Below are 17,742 nucleotides of genomic sequence, written 5' to 3'. Positions count from 1 at the left end.
ATAATAAGAATCATAATCAATTCATATATGTACAAAATGGTTGTAAGTAAAATATTAAGTATGATTTAATCTTCCCTTGAACAGTAATCTCAGTGTTTCCTTTACTAGACTATGAACTACTGTAAAACAGAGACAATACAGAAATTGCTGAATAAGTGTTTATAGAATTGAACAGATAAAGTTGCTTATAAGTAACAAACTATTGCTAGATATGTTAAAATAGACACTATCTATGGATATAGATAGTGGATAGAGGATCTGCTTTCTCCAAGAAAATGAACATAAACATTATCCTCTGTGTTTGCTTGATCTCAATTACCAATTTGTCTTTATAATTCAGCATACTGCTCCTTAAGTAGTTGCTGTTGTTTGCTGAATATTCAGTAGCCATTTTAAGAAGTATCTATGAGAAATGCTAACAAAAAGGCAAAAAATATTTTTGCAATGTACAGAACATTCCTTAGAGTGTCTTTTGAATATGGAAGTCAATCTAGTACAGTTCTTACCAACAGAACAGCAAAATTCCTCCCTAGATGATTAAGTGAAACCAGGTAATTACCTTAAAAATTTTTTGGTAGTCACTTTTATAAGTTTTAGGTATTTTCAAACATTACCTAATTCTTCTTAATACATCAAGATCCATATATAGACATAATAGTCCTTCATTGAGAACTTAACCAAAAGTAAGTTAATTTGAAAAATATATCTACCTAGTTTGAAAAGAGTAAATGTGGAAGGAAGGGTTTAAAAGTCAGGATTATTTCATCTTGTATTTTACTAAAAATGGCATTGAAAATTATTTTTGAACTCACCTGAAGTGTCTTTAATTCAAATTTATTTTAAATTCCAAATCAATCTTTTCTCTGTAGTTAAAATGTACTGCTGGCTAACTAGTACTTAAGCAAACCTTGTGTAACTGGAATACTTTCTATTTTTCCCCATGAAGCTTAAAAACTAGAATGTTTCAAAAATTGTAAAGCTCTGGCATTTCAGAATATTTCCCTCTACCTGGGCAGAAGTGGTTGGATGTGAAATGATAGTGAACTATAGGCTTGACCTTCTAATTTAAGAATCCAGGGCCTATTTCTCTGGAAGCACCTGACTAACCTTTCCCCTCTTTGATTTCCTGATATCTTCTCCAGCAAGGAAAAAGGAACAAAAAAAAACAAGACAGACTGGAGGTCAGCAATGTGATGGTAAAAATTTAAAATAAGAGTGTACAATCACAGATATAAAAAATTGTGTTCTATATGTGTAATATGAATAGTAAAACATTCTGCTGTCATATTTAACAAATTAAAATTTAAAAAAATAAAAAAAGAAATTAAAAGAAGAGCCCAACCCACACAGCTACAGGAAGATGACAGAATTAGGAAAAAAGCCATCTCATAACAGGACCTAATCTTTATATCTACACACAAAAACTGTCAAACCACTTTTCCAAAAGGAAGAAAGGACCTAACAGAGGATAGTCTTTGGTTTCTTATAATCACATTCTTTTAACTATCTCAATGAAAACTGGTGCTGGATTCTTAACAAGTTCTTTATTTTAAGCTTTCCTGATTTACAGGGTGGTGATGTGGAACTTTTCCTTTATAAGTGGAGAAATGAAAGAGTCTTCTGTTTTGCGTAGGCATACCAAGGTATATAATGGCAACTCTAAAACATTCACTTGCAAATGCTATACAATAATACATATAGTGCTTTGAACAGAGTGGCTTTGTGTTTGGAGGTGCATTTGTTGAAAAATACTTGAATATTCTCTCTCCTATATATTCTACACACAGAAAAAGTGCCTTGAACTCAGAAAGATGATTTGAAGATGATTATTTCACAAGCGTATGAAACTAGTATTACCTCTTATGTGTTCCTCTTGGATACCTGACTTTACAGGCGCCTCTGATTCTGACCTCCAAATAAGGCTGACAGATGACTGGCCTTTACTAGATCTATCTAAAATCCCGAGAACATGGCGGCCAATAGTTTCTTCAACAGCTATGGTAGTCTTTACAACTTCTAAGAGGATCTTCAGAAGTCTGTTATTAGTTTTCTGGAGTGCAAACCTATACAGATTTAAAACAAACACATTTATTAAAATATTTAATCTCTTTATAAAACATTTAATCTTAAAATATTTATTAAAATATTTAATCTTTTTACAGTATAAAGCCTTTGCTACTATCTCACCAAAAACACAATGCAAAATATGTGTTTGGTGAAAAATATCATATAGATTTGCTCTATTAAAATAATACAATAGCATCTACAATGAAGTGCTTCTTACTCTTAATTTATTTTTTTAAAAAAGTGATTTGTTTAGAAAACAAATGTATAACATTTTTAAAGGTGCATTTTATTGACCTGAAATAAATCAAATAATCATATTTTTTAAGATAGTAATTAAATTGGAAGAAAACTTTAAGGAGACATAAAACTTAAGTTTCAAAAAGTGTGGTAATACCAATATCTACATAATTGCGTTGGTTATACTGTTCATGTTTATATTCATATAAGGTTTATCTTTTTATGTGTCAGACAACAATATTTTAATATATAATTAAGAATCCAACTAGAAAAAAAGTGGTAGTATTTGTATAATTTCTTGGTGATAAACTAGATGTTTCAATTACAAGAACTGGCAAAGACCTGCTTTTAAAAAGGCTTTCAGTGAAACTACTCAGTCAACACCACAGGAAATATCATAGGCTGTTATTATACCTGCTCCAAAGACAAAAATATCTCTAGTTACACACATTGCACTCAGCCAGTAGGAAAAAAAACATATTTTCAAATAAGTAGAAATAATAGCTTGTCTTTTTAGAGATAAGAAATACATTCTAATTTTAAAATGAGAAAATATTGTTAATCAGCCTTCAAAATATCTTAGCACTATGAACATGTTAATGCCTATATTTCTAGACTTTTTTCCTCCTCTGCTTCACTCAAAAATATATACATTTTAAAAACAAAAACTGATCATACTGGACAATGTGTTTTGTAAGCTTTCTTTTTAGCTTAACATGAACATTTTACCATGTGAAAAAATGTGCTTCCATAAATGATGATTCAAAAGATTATATGATTAATTTTATGAATAACTAAACAACTCACTCAATAGTTTAATTCAACAGAGATACTATGGTTATAAGCTTTATATTTAATACATGTAAGATACAATAAGAAACTTTCATAGTAGGGTCCCCTGGCCTAAGAGACTTCTTTCTCAACCTCACATGTTGTTTGACACATTACCAACAATCTGGTTGAAAGGGTATCTGTTTCACAGGCACATGACAGACCTATTTTAAGATCAGGTAATAAATGGAGAAGTTTTCCTTTAGTATTTGTCAAGTGAAAAAGAGAGTTCTATTTTTGTACCTAGATCAAATTCTCTGCTTACATAATTGAACTCAAGAATGTTTAAACATAAAACCCCAAATAATTTAGTTAGCGGGAAGTAAGGGTTTTAATTCCTTAACTTTTATTTATAGAAGTTTTGTTCAAGTCCTAAATCCAAGGAGTTGGATAATGTGATTAAAACTGATATAATGGTAAAAAGAAATAAAGATGAGCAAGATGTTTATTTTATATTGGCATGGTAACTCTAATTTTCATACACTGTCTTTCTTGTTTGAGTTCCACACTGACTATGTTCTATACTGATGATCCAATGGGGAAGCCAAAATCTTAGGGGCCAAATTCCTCCATGCAAGCTGAGGAAGGAGGTTAGGAGGACCCAAAAAGGTTGACAGTCATAGAAATTGGAAAAGGAGGAAATTAAGTTAGTAGATATTAGTTCTAATTAAAATTTTAAAAATTATTTCCATTTGAACAAAATAAATTTTAGATACTGTGCTTAATATTAATGTGGGATAATTATAGTATAGTTTTGTACATTTTAATATTAACATCTACAAAATGAAAGTAAGGAACGTTTTGTTAACATTGGGTCATTAATTTATTACTTTATAAAACTAGGATATGTATTAAAAGTTCTCACCTGTTATGCTATGAAAGCATGAAAAAAACTAAATGTTGAATATTTACAAATGCAGTAATTTTTTTTCTCAACATAAACAAACCAGAGAATAGCTCACACTGAATCCATGCCCATACACTGAAGGAGGAAAAAAGAAATAAAGCTCACAGGTAGAACTGTTTTGTTTTTTAGGTTACAAAACAGCATTAAGAAGAATAAAATTAATCAAGAAAGGTTTGATGTCAAAACAATTCTAAACATTTAAAGTCAAGTTTATGATCAATAGCCAATTAAAATTTTTATTACATAAAAAGATTCAAAAATTTGTAATTTAATGTCTAAAAATTGATAATCTTTTATATATTACACATATATGGACATGTTTCACACATAGAAACATATGACATGTTTCATACACAAGAGAGTATTTTTAAGAAAATACACATGTACAAGATAAAAATAAGGATGAATAAAGTTTATTACATTTGAACAACCATTTTAATTGACTTTGCAGTGAAAAAATACACATTTTGTATACCTTTCACTGGACAGACTATCAGGAGGTACATCTTCAGGTTTTCTGTCCATTTCCTTTTCTTTCAACGTCTGTTCCTCAATTTCCCTTTGGTTTTCATTTTCATTCTGTTTAAATTTGTGCAACGGCAGAGAGGACAAGACAGAAAGAAAACCTTTCATCTTAGAAACAGCATATCATTCTTCTATACTGGAATGATGTGAAACAGAAAGTACTTGAAATAATATTTAACTACAATTTATCAAGAGATCAGCATTATCAAAAAAAGGATAAAACATTCAAGTGTAGAGATGAAAAATGTTTTAATGGCTTCAAACTAATACACTCTATACAGTGTGACAATAAGGGTTGTCAGGTTGCTCCTTGGTAGAACAACAGTTTCTCCTACAGCAATGCCAGATTCAAATTATCTTAAATAGAAAGCAAGGCATTTTGACTCCACCTACCTTACATCTAAGTGATCACCAATATGTTAAGCTTAGTAACTATAAAAATACGTCTCCCACCAACAATAAAGACAAACAAACCCTACTGCATTGTTGATCTACTGTTCCTAAATGCACCAAAGTCAATACTACCTGTGTTTGCGTACTGCTGCTGCGCAGCTCACAACACAGCTTCTCTCTTCCAGCTAAAGACAGCTGCTTTAGTGCTTCCAACTCCTCTAAAAGCACCCTTTCTCTTTCTGAAACCAGGTTTTCGTTATTTAATGAGGATCTCTAAATAAGAAAAAAGGTCATGGAAGAATATTGATTGTGATAGAGGTAAAAAGCAGAAACATCAAGCAGATTTCTTTTAACCCCTTGGGACCAAGAGACCTTGGTTCTACCTTATATATTTCATTATTAGGGATTAAAAGGCACATATGAAGTTCAATGCAAAATTTGCAACTTTAGAAAAAAAGTTATTTAAACTTAAATATTCAGAAATTTGTATAGTTCAAGTAATATTTTCTCTGTCAATTTTTGCATTGAAATTTTAGAAGAATAAATTCACAAAATGCAATGAAGAAAAGCAAAACTGATTTTTCAAATGATATATTTTATTCTCAAATATCAATTTTCCTATTATTTTATATTTTAAAAATACACGTTGTTTTAGTTTTCAAAATTAAATTCAATAAATTTGTTTTCATAAGAACTTTCATGTAAATATTTCTTGCTTTTCTGCAATAATTTTGTGAGTATATTTTATATAGCAGTTGACAAGAATATAGCTCCCAAATACCATGAAATATTTAAATTTAGAAAAGAATGTTATATAAATTTGAATTTCTCTAATCAACAAGAGATGTGTCCTTGGAGAGAGTTCTAGAAACAGATTACTTCAGAAGATTTCCATTCATGATTAAAAAGATGGATTAAATATAGATAAAGATAAACCTTGGAGATGGTAATTGGCAGACTCACAGAACTATACTATAAATGAACATGGAAAAAGTGAATGACAGCAACTGTATACTCAAGTACCTCAGTATAATATTTCCAAAACTCTCAAAGTGCTTTAGCTATGTATGATCAATAGAATTTTTAAATTTATATTGTAGTCACATTTCCAGTGCCTGAAAGGCAGTTAAATAAAATGATAATGCACATTATACCAGCTGAGTTAGGTGTGCCTAACAAGGTCTAAAGTTGATGCCAGGAACTTCCTGATGTTAAGTATTTGTATCTAGGAAAAATAATTTTGACTTAAAAAAAAAAAAAGCCACATAAAAAATACCATTATTTCAATTGAGGAGAAAAGAGACTCTAAAGTTCCATACCTGGGCTAACTGTCTATTAAGTCTCTTAATCTCTTCTTGTAGCTGCTCCTGTTCCTCTCGCTGTCGCTCCATGTGTCTCATGTGTGCCTGCCTCAACAGTTCTGTGGCCTGTTGATGTTCTTCATACTGTCGTACAAGTTCTTGCCTCATATCTTCCAACTGTTCTTCGTTTGACATCATTTGTCTAGAAGCATCCATGCTTGATGCCAACATCTTACCATGAATCTTCGATAGGAAAAAACACAAGCAAAAAACTCAATCATAACATATTTTGTGGCAATTAGTCAGCATTGATATTTTAACTGAATATGAAAACAATTCTATTAACAACATAAAGCATCTAAGTTTTAGTTTTATTATTAAACAAAAGCGTAAATCATTTTTTAAAAAACTATTTTTTAGTTGTAGATGAACATAATACCTTTATTCATTTATTTTATGTGGTGCTGAGGATCGAACCTAGTGCCTCATCCATGCAAGGCAATGTACCACTGAGCCACAACCCCAGCCCATAAATCACTTTTTTAAAAAAAGTATTTTTCTTACTTATAATTCCAAAACAACATGAAGTTAATTTATTACCACCATATATGTTATTTTCCAAAAGGAAACAGCTACTTACCAGATAGTTTGACTAAAATCTAATTCTAACAGAGAAAAACAAAATACTCAAGATTCTTTATCCACCCCCTCCAACCCCTACCCCATCCACTTTTTTTTCCGCCCGTACTAGAGATTGATCCCAGGGCCTCACACATGCTGGGCAAGTGCTCTACCACCAAGCTACATCTCCAGCCCCTTCTCTTAATGAAGTTATAACTCCTTTATATCTCTTGATATTTTATAATGGGGAAATAATATAAACAACAAAAACAAATATATACACACATACACACACACACAAAGTTTATAGGGCCAGGGTTGTGCCTCAGTGGTAGAGCGCTTGCCTAGCATGCATGAGGCACTGGGTTCAATCCTGGGAACCACATAAAAATAAACAAATAAAATAAAGGTATTATGTCCATATACAACTAGAAAAATATTTTTAAAAGTTAAGTTCACAAAATATAAGCAATTTTGCCTATTTAATTTTTATTCATTGGTCATCACAGTATTATAGAAAACTGCTTATTCAGAGAAAAATTATAATAAATTTTATTTGGAAATAAATGCTTTACATTTATGAGTTTCTCACACTCATGACAAGTCAATAGGTTCTATGAATACTTCAATCCCTTAAGATACTAATTAAAATCATTCTGCCTTGAACAGCTACAGCTAAATTAGTTTTCATAAACATTTCACAAGTTTTGCATTACATAAAAAGCTGACAGTTTTATTTGAATACTCCTTTGAACAAGATATATCTATCGTGAACACATAAAATAAATTTGAAATTCAGATAATTTTAAAAGAAGTAGAATTTATTGTTTTCTGATAAAGGCTGCAATTAGTTGGGGTAACAGATCCTCAACTAACAAGAAAAAAGAATTAGTACATAGATAATAAGATACTTTGAATTGTCTTCTTGAATTCGTAGCAATTTCCTTTTATGTTCTTACATTTAATTGAGCAAATCTTTTGGTCACAGGTATTACCTAGTTAAAATATAATTAATCTTCAATTAGTTTAAATAAAATTAATACAGGTATAATTTACAATGAGAACTTAACATGTACTATGTCCATAAGACAACCAAGAATACTATGACCTGACTTATTTTATACTTCACACCAATATTGTTTCACTTAATCAAATACCTTATAATTAATAAAACACATTAAAGTCAAGACTGGACTTCATACTTTCATTCTCTATTAATCAGCATTATTGCTACTGTTTTAAACTGAAGATATTTTTATAAGTTTTTCTTTTTTATATTCAAAGAAGCATACTTACAGATTCGCTAACTATAAATGTTTTGTCTTTGGAGAACATTTCTTCTGAAATAGTTAGTTGGTGGACCTCTGATTCTACTACATCATCAAGATGATCACTGTTTGGTAACAGAACTTCTCCATCTTCTCCTAACTCTTTACTAAGTGGCTTAAATTCTTCTTTAAATTTCATGTCCAATGCATCAGAGGTCTGAAGATCAATTTGATCCTGAGATAATTTCATTGCATTAAAATAATGTTTTTCATTTTGCTGACAGAAAGTAAGTGCTTGTTTTGATGACACAGTATTTTCTTTTCCCTTTGATAGTCTAGATAGTTCAGTTTGTTGAGCAAATGCTCATTACTCAAAATTATATGAATTAGAAAAAAGCCTGGCCTCATAGTTTTAAAAACAAAAATAAATCCTCTGATAAAGTGATACAGAGATAGGCTATTTTTCAATAAATTTAACATCAAACTGTTTTACTGCCTGCCTTTTAAAATAAAACAAGCAAAACTTTTCTAACTATAACATCAATAAATGCTCAGTACAAAAATTAAAAAAAATAAAAGTCTTTATATTTCTTCCTTCCAAGAAAATTCACTTGGCCATGAGTGATTATGTTCCGTGACAATCCTCCATCAGTATCTGTAGTTATTATCTAACATTACAATAATTTATCAGGGTAATACAACCACTTTTTCTCTTCATAACTTTTCCCTCATTTTTAGAATGCCAAACTCCTTTACAAGGTAACTATTTACAATGTAACACATAATATAAAAAACTTGTGGCATTCTGAAAAATTGTAATTACTATTCTATATCAAGAAAAAAAATGTTCTTCTCAATGAAAAGCACCGCAAAACATTCTATGAAGCAGCAATTATAGTTGATGCTGTTATACAACTGTTTGATGGACTATATATGAAACTTACAAATAAAAACAAAGTACATACCATCTATAAAATCTATGCTTTTTTTGACAGTTCAAAGATCAAGAAAATCTATAAACCAAGAAAATCTTCCAGATAAACTATAAACTTACCTTAGCTATTTCTTCTTCTAATCTTTCTTGGTATTGTTTTTCCAACAATTGAACCATATTTGTTTCTTGTTTCATTCCACATTCATTAGAAAACTAAATTAAAGGGTGAAATATGACAATTTACACTGATTTTATACCATTAATTTTAAGGCTGTACTCAATATTCCAAAAATATCACTATTTTTGGACACTTTCAAATAAAAATAAATTTCAGTTATCTTTTAACAAAAAACATTTAATCTAATAATCCCACGAAATAATTACACTTATTATAAACTTAAAGATGCAAAGAGAGAAATATATTTACATATCTGTAATTATTAGCATAAATTCTAGGGTGGGTTAAGGATACTTAAATATAATTAATAAGACATATATATAAATGTATATTTATTTTAAGTAAAATGTTAACAAGTGGCTATGTTTGATAATGAAATTATGAGCATATTTTCTTCTTGGTATTTATTAAAAGAACACAATTTTCCACATACAAATTATTTTTATCAATTAAAAAAAAATCTTCTTTTAGAAATGTAGATATACTGTCAACATGAAAGTATTTGTTTATTTAACAATTATTTGAATTTCATCCAACAGATATTTAATAAGGGATGAGTGTGGCTCATATCTCTTCTTAATATCCAGAATGAGAAAGGGCAATAGGCAGTGATTTTAATTTTTACTAGAATTTAGAATTATTCAGTGAAGATGAAGATGCAGTTGGGGGTTTGAAAAAAGTTTTGAATAATACAATGTTGAGGAGAGGCAGAGAGTGGTTCGGTGGCAAGCACGGTAAAAAAAGCATTTTTCTATCATTACTTCTGTTGGAAGATGGCCTGATCCATTATTCCAGCCCTAGCACCTTGGATTTTAGGGAATCCTAAACACCATTCTGAAGATATCCTCTGCTTCCATAAGGGGAAGAAAAGACTATGTTGGCCATGGTACTGAAGCTGATTTGTTACACAGTTCATAAAGAAATGTTACAAAGAAAAAATTTAAACTGTAATAAGGGAGGAAAATTCTCAAATTTAACTTTCTCTGTGTTTTTCCTATGCTATGAAAATATTTCTATAGACATTCTGGATCTTTTACATAAGGTATTATCCTCATGCTTTATGCTTAATCTTAGCCAAATATTTACTACATAATTACAAAACTGAAGACATAAAATTGATAGTAAGAAAAAGTGTACATAACTGTTTAAAAATGAAGATTAAAAATAACATACCTCTATTGCATGATCAATATTCTTTTTTAGATAATTTCCAGGATGTACTACTGATTTCTGTACATCAGATTCTTTAATTACCACTGAATCAACAGAGAAGCTAAATATAAATAAAAAAGTATGAAAAAATTAGTGTTGTGTGTTTTATCCAAAGTTTCTACCATGCATAATGTGTACTGAGGCAGTGGGGAGACAAAAATGATAGTTCCCCCAGGGTTACAAGTATTGTAACTTAAAACATTTTTGACTAAGTTTTCCATTTTAAAGTAACAATGAATATTATGTCATTTAATGAATTTCAGTATAAATGTATGATAAAAAATTTATTATGTAAAAAACATTTTTAATAAGTCTTTTAAAAATAACATCTTAGATATGCTTATATAGCAACAGTGTACATAATATAACATAACTATATACACTGATACTACACACTACTTATATACCTAAGATATATAATACATATTATTCATATTACATGGATATCTAAATTACACAGATGCTTATATAGCAACAGTGTACATAATATAACATACTATATACACTGATACTACACACTACTTATATACCTAAGATATATGATACATATTATTCATATTACATGGATATCTAAATTACACAGACACAAAACATATAATAATATAGAATAGATTATATTGAATTAAATATATTAAAAGAGCCAGGTACAGTGGTGCGTGCTTGCAACTCCAGAAATTTGGGAGGTTGAGGCAGGAGGATCAAAAATTCAGGACGAGCCTTAGCAATTTAGTGAGACTCTCTTTCAAAAAAAAAAGGGTTGGAAATGCAGGAAGATGGCTGAATAAAGTATTTGTTTCCCTGACAGATCTGTGGAGTGAACCAAGAAAAGCAGAAAGACCACTTTTCAACAAGATGGGTGAATGGTCCAGAACTAGGAAGGACTTAACTGGAATTTAATACTGGATACTCAAAACAGATCATGGACTCAAGAGATTTTGTATAACAAAATAAGAGGGAAAGATCCCCAGATCCACAGCTGTAAAATAGCTGGAAGTACAAACCAGAATAATCCCTATGTGAATGTAGTAAAGCAATAATAGAACTAAAGGAACCCCCATTCCTAGGAAAACGGAGGTGTTTTGCGGTATGGAGAGCTTAAGAGCTCAGAGATACTGCACAAAAAAACAAACAAACAAACAAACAAAAATCCCCAGTAAGCTGTGCTGCACAGCATCTGTGTATAGGACGGAAGCCACCAGCTTTCTTGGCGGCATGCATGGAGGACAGCAGAAAGAACCATTGTGAAGCAGTGGCTGGGGGGCCTGCAGCTAGGTGAGTCAATTATTGGCAGACCAAAGTCTGGCACCAAAAATGTGTAAGGCAAATCCATAATGTGTGATAGAGAGTGTTCCAAAGTGACCAGGAGAAAATCAAGCATGGAGGGACATTTACACAGGAGAATACTGATCAAGGAAACCCACCTGGCTTTCCCCTCCCCATCCAATCAGCTGCTTGCAGTACTAGCTGGAAGAGAAGTGCCTGACTGTGAATTTGAAAGAACAGGCAAAGGAGAGATCAAGTTTGGAGACCAAATAATGACCAGGGTTCATGGGGTCTGCAGGCAAAGTTGTGGGCTAAGAACAGATTCCTACATCACATGTGTAGAACCTAAAGGAGGTTCCCGAGGTGCGGTCTTCCAATGTGGACAGACAATTGCTAAGCCTTGGAGGTGTGATGACTTAAAATCTTCAGACCAATAGGCACGCAGTGAAGAGATTGGAACGTACCTAAGCCTACACCTTGGCTCTAGTAGTTCCGCTTCCAGGACTAACCCTCTCACCCTAGCAACCTTAACTACCCTGAGGGTAGAGCTAGCATCAAACTCCAGACAACATACCTAACTGCTCAGAAGAGTAGCTGAGAAACTTTTGAACTGCAATGGAAAAAAGTGTTCAATTTTTCATCCAGATTCCTTTTTTTTTCTTCTCTCACATATCTACCATTTTTGAAACCAAGTATTTTTCATGGATCAGTTTATTGAGGACTGGGATATCTGAATAGTACATTAAAGTTTTGTTGTTTATTATTTTCTTTTATATATATATACCCTCTCATTTATCTGTTTCCTTGGATTCTCTTTTTCACTTTTCTCTTGCTAACACCCAACTTCTATTAAGTCCTCCCTTCATTCTTCCTATAATTTTTTAACTTCTATCTTTTCTGATCCTTCCTCATAAACATCACACCCTACATGACTTTTGTTCTCTCTGTCCACCAATGGAAACTGTAAACTTTTTTGCAAACTTATTGTTTATATTGTAGACAATAATTGAACACATCATTTCAGTTTAATGGAACAAAACTGTGAATGCCTTAATAGGAGCTATTTGGTTTAAGGCTGTTTATTGTTTGTATTGGGTGCAGTTATTATTTGTCTCTTCCTTAAAAGGCGAGGTACTAGAAATCTTCAGGGACACTATGAATCTACAGGGTAGAAACTGTACTGCCTGAAATCCACACTGCTAGAAGGACAGACATAAGAACAACATGGGAAAACAATAGAACAAAGTGGCCCAAACAAACCAAGATGATCCAATAATTAAACCCATAGACAACACAGTAAAAGAAACGTAGAAAAGGAGTTTAGAAAGTACATATTAGACTGATCTGGTACATAAAGAATGATATAGGGAATAAAATCAGAGATAAATTTGAGGAGGTAAAAGATCACTGCAGAGGCAGAGATTCTCAGAAAATGACAACAACAACAACAACAACAACCCCAGAAATCCTCAAAATGAAACAATCAATAAACCAATTAAAAATTCAATGGAAAGTATTATCAATAGACTAGACCATTTGGAAGATAGAACCTCGGGCAATGAAGACAAAATATATAATTTTGAAAATGAAGTTGACTACACAGGGAAGATGGTAAGAAACCATGAACAGAACTTCCAAGAATGATGAAATAACAAGAAAAGACCAAATTAAGATTTATTGGGATAGGTGAAGGCATAGAGATACAAACCAAAGGAATGTCCAATTTTTCAATGAAATAATATGAAAAAAATTTCCAAAATCTGAAGAATGAAATGGAAAATCAAATACAAGTGGACCTTAAATGTACAAGATCACAACAGACCCACATCAAGACACATCATAAAGAAAAAGGTCAAATATAGAAAATAAGGATTGAATTTTAAAGGCTATGAGAGAAAAAATATCAGATTATATGGAGAGGGAAACTAATTAGGATCTCAGGTGATTTTTCAACCCAGACCCTCAAAGCCAGAAGGTCCTGGAATAATATATACCTAGTTCTGCAAGAAGATGGATGCCAACCAAGAATTCTATATCTAACAAAATAAAACTTCAGATTTAAAGATGAAATAAAAACCTTCCATAATAAACAAAAGTTAAAAGAATTCACAACTAGAAAATCTGTGCTATAAAACATTATCAACAAAATATTCCATGAAGACGGAAAAAAAAAAAGTCAAAATCAACAAAGGGAGGAGCCATACAAAAGGAATAATCAATCAAAGGAGAAATTAATTCAAAGTAAAAAGTAGAAATAAACTAAAATGACTGGGAACACAAATTATATCTCAAAAATAACCTTGAATGTTAATGGTCTAAACTAATAAACCCAAAAGACATAGATTGGCAGATTGGATTAAAAAAACAAAACCCAAAAATCTGTTGTCTCCAAGAGACTCACCTCATAAGCAAAGACATCCACAGAGTGAAAATGAAAGGACGGGAAAAAACATATTACTCACATGGATTGAGTAAACAAGCACGGGTTTCTATCCCCATGTCAGATAAAGTGTACTTCAAGCCAAAAGTTAATCAGAAGGGTCAAAGAAGACATTTCATACTGCTTAAGGGAATTATACATCAACAAGACATAATACGTTAAATATTTATGCCCCAAACAATGGAGCATCTACATATATCAAACAAACCCTCCCTCAATTTCAAGAATTAAATAGACCATAATACAATAATACTGAGTGACTTTAACAAACCTTTCTCACTACTGGATAGATTGTCAAACAAAAACTAAACAAAAAAACTATAGAACTTAATAATATAATCAATAATTTATACTTAACAGACATATAAAGAGTATTACATCCATCAACGAATACATGTTCTTCTCAGCAGCACACAGACCCTTCTCTAAAATAGACTATATATCTTATGCCACAAAGCAACAATTAAGAAATAAAAAAGAGATAATACCCTGCATTCTATCAGATCATAATGGAATGAAATTAGAAATCATTGATACAATAAAAAATAAAAACTACTCCAACACCTAGAGACTAAATAATACGCTATTGACTAACCAATGGATAGAAGAAGAAATCAGGGATGAAATTTTTAAAATACTTACCAGAGATAAATGAGAACTGATACAACTTGTCAAAATCTCTGGGACACTATTAAGCTAAATTCATTAAAAGAACGGAAAGTCAATGAGTAAATGACCTAACATAAGATCTCAAAGCCCTAGAAAAAGAAAAACAAATCAACACCAAAAGCAGTAGAAGACAGGAAATAATTAAAATCAGAGCTGAAATAAATGAAATTGAAATAAATGGAACAATTAAAAAATAAATAAACAAAAAGTTTCGTCTTTGAAAAAATAAATAAAATTGATAAACTCAATTGTGCTAATGAAGACAGAAAACTCAAATCACTAAAATTCATAGTCACAAAAAATATTACAACAGATACTGTTGAAATACAGTAGAGAATCAGAAGCTATTTTGAAAATTTATACTCCAATAAAAATGAAAATTTTAAAGACATCAACAAATTTCTAGAGACAAATGAGCTACCCAAATGGAATTAGGAGGCCATACACAATTAAACCTGATCAATTTCAAGCAATAAAATAGAAGAAGCCATCAAAAGCCAACCATTTAAGTAACGCCCAGGATGAAACAGATTCTTACCCAGTTCTACAAGACCTTTGACGAATTAACACCAATAAGCCTCAAACTATTTCATGAAACAGAAAAGGAGGGAACTCTTCCAAACTCATTCTATGAAGCTAGTATCACCTGATATCAAAATCAGACAAAGACACATCAAGGAAAGATAACTTCAGACCAATATCCCTAATGAACATAGATGCAAAAATTCTGTATACAATTCTGGCAATTAGCATATAAAAACATTAAAAATATAGTTGTTATGGTTTGGTTGTGAGGTATCCCCCAAAAGTTCACATAAGACAATGCAAGAAGATTCAGAGGAGAAATGACTAACCCAATCAGTGAATTAATCCCCTGATAGGAATTAAATGAAGTGGTAAGGTATGGCTGGAGGAGATGGGAATTGGGGGGATGGCTATGGAGTATACATTTTTTATCTGGAGAGTGGAGTCTCTATATGGGGTATATATTTTGTATCTGGAGAGTGGAGTCTCTGTCTCTCTGTTTCCTGATCACTATGTGAACTCCTTCCCTCTGCCACACTCTTCTTCCAGATGTTCTGCCTTACCTCAAAGCCCAACGGATGGAGCTGGCCTTCTATGGACTAAGACGTCTAAACACCATGAACCCTCAAATAACACCATGAGCCCTTTTCCTCTCTTAAAATTGTTCTGGTCAGATCCTTTAGTAACACAAATAAAAAAGCTGACTAAAACAATAGTGCACCATATTCAAGTGGGATTCAAGGTTGGTTCAACATACAGAAATAAATAAATGTAATTCATCACATCAACAGACTTCAAGAAGAATCATATGATAATTTCAATAGAAGCACAAAAAGCATTTGACAAAATAAAGCACCGTTTTATGTTTAAAACACTAGAAAAACTAGGGATAGTAGAAACATATCTCAACACTGTAAAAGCTATACATACTAAACCCAAGACCAAAATCATTCTAAATGGAGAAAAACTGAAGGCATTCCATCTAAGAACTTTAGTAAGATAAGAATACCCTCTTTTTACCACTTTTATTCAATATAATCCTGGAAACTAGCCAGGGCAAGTAGACAGAAGAAAGAAATTAAAGGGATATGAATAGAAAAAGAACTCAAATTATTACTATTTGCCGACAATATGATTCTATATTTAGAAGACCTAAAAAATCCACCAGAAAACTTCTAGAAGTAATGAATGAAATTCAGCAAAGTAGTAGGATATAAAATTAACAACCATACATCAAATGCATTCCTATATATCAGTGATAAAGCCACTGAAAAAGAAATTAGGAAAACTACCCCATTCACAATAGCATCAAAAAATAAAATAGAATATTTGGAATCAATCTAACAAAAGAGGTGAAAGACTTCTACAGTGAAAACTACAGAACACTAAAGAAAAAAACTGAAGACCTTAGAAGATGGAAATATCTCCCATGTTCTTGGATAAGCAGAATTAACATTGTCAAAATGGCCATACTACCAAAAGCATTATATAGATTTAATGCAATTCCTATTAAAATTCCAATGCTATTCTTTGTAGAGCTAGAAAAAGCAATCATGAAATTCATTTGGAAAAAAGAGACCCAGAATAGCCAAAGCAATCCTTAGCAATTAAAGTGAAGCAAGAGGCATCATAATACCAGAACTTAAATTATACTACAGAGCCATAACAACAACAACAACAACAAAAACAATGGGATGACACTGGCACCAAAACAGACACATAGACCAATGATACAGGAATAGAAGACACAGAGACAAACCCATATAAATACAGTTATCTCATACTAGACAAAGGTGCCAAAAATACTCACTGGAGAAAAGATAGCCTATTCAACAAATAGTGCTGGGAAAACTAAAAATCCACATGAAGCAAAATGAAATTAAACCTCTATCTCTAATCTTGCACAAAACTCAATTCAAAGTGGACCAAGGATTTAGGCACTAGAACAGAGACCATGCACTTAACAGAAGAAAAAGTAGATCCAAACTCTACCATCTCAGCTTAGGAACTGACTTCCTTAACAAGACTTCTAGAGCACAAGAACTATAAGCAAGAATCAATAAAAAGATTCAAACTAAAATGGTTCTTCACATCAAACAATCAATAACATGAAGAGAGTGCCTACAGAATGGGAGAAAACCTTTACCACATACACCTCAGAGCATTAATCCCCAGGATATATAAAAAACTCAAGAAACTTAACACCAGGGGCTGGGGTTGTGACTCAGTGGTAGAGCGCTTGCCTGGCATGTGTGAGGGACCTAGGGTTTGATTCTCAGCACCACATATCAATAAATTTAAAAAATAAAGGTTCATCAACAACTAAAAAAAAAAAATTAAAAAACAATAAAAACACCAGAAAAACAAACCA

At 31.6% G+C, this 17,742-nt stretch overlaps 1 protein-coding gene across 10 annotated transcripts in view; it reads right to left on the bottom strand.

Annotated features, from left to right (window-relative positions):
* Akap9 (A-kinase anchoring protein 9) overlaps positions 1 to 17,742 on the bottom strand; it is a 137,303-nt gene that overhangs the window by 65,902 nt on the left and 53,659 nt on the right. For 8 of the 10 annotated variants that reach the window (XM_058582873.1, XM_058582874.1, XM_058582879.1 and 5 more), the window contains 7 exons: positions 10,436 to 10,535; positions 9,205 to 9,297; positions 8,179 to 8,385; positions 6,280 to 6,504; positions 5,093 to 5,233; positions 4,518 to 4,621; positions 1,858 to 2,063 (listed from right to left, as the gene is read on the bottom strand). In XM_058582873.1, the coding sequence (XP_058438856.1) occupies positions 1,858 to 2,063; positions 4,518 to 4,621; positions 5,093 to 5,233; positions 6,280 to 6,504; positions 8,179 to 8,385; positions 9,205 to 9,297; positions 10,436 to 10,535 (1,076 nt within the window). The remainder of the gene's footprint in view (positions 1 to 1,857; positions 2,064 to 4,517; positions 4,622 to 5,092; positions 5,234 to 6,279; positions 6,505 to 8,178; positions 8,386 to 9,204; positions 9,298 to 10,435; positions 10,536 to 17,742) is intronic. The other 2 variants (XM_058582876.1, XM_058582878.1) reach the window with 2 other exon arrangements.

This window comes from Marmota monax, unplaced genomic scaffold, assembly GCF_021218885.2.
Source record: "Marmota monax isolate L192 unplaced genomic scaffold, Marmota_monax_Labrador192_F-V1.1 WCK01_AAM20220418_F8-fsc00264, whole genome shotgun sequence".
In the NCBI taxonomy this organism is placed as follows: Eukaryota; Metazoa; Chordata; class Mammalia; order Rodentia; family Sciuridae; genus Marmota; species Marmota monax.
This window is presented reverse-complemented; position numbering and strand designations above follow the sequence as displayed.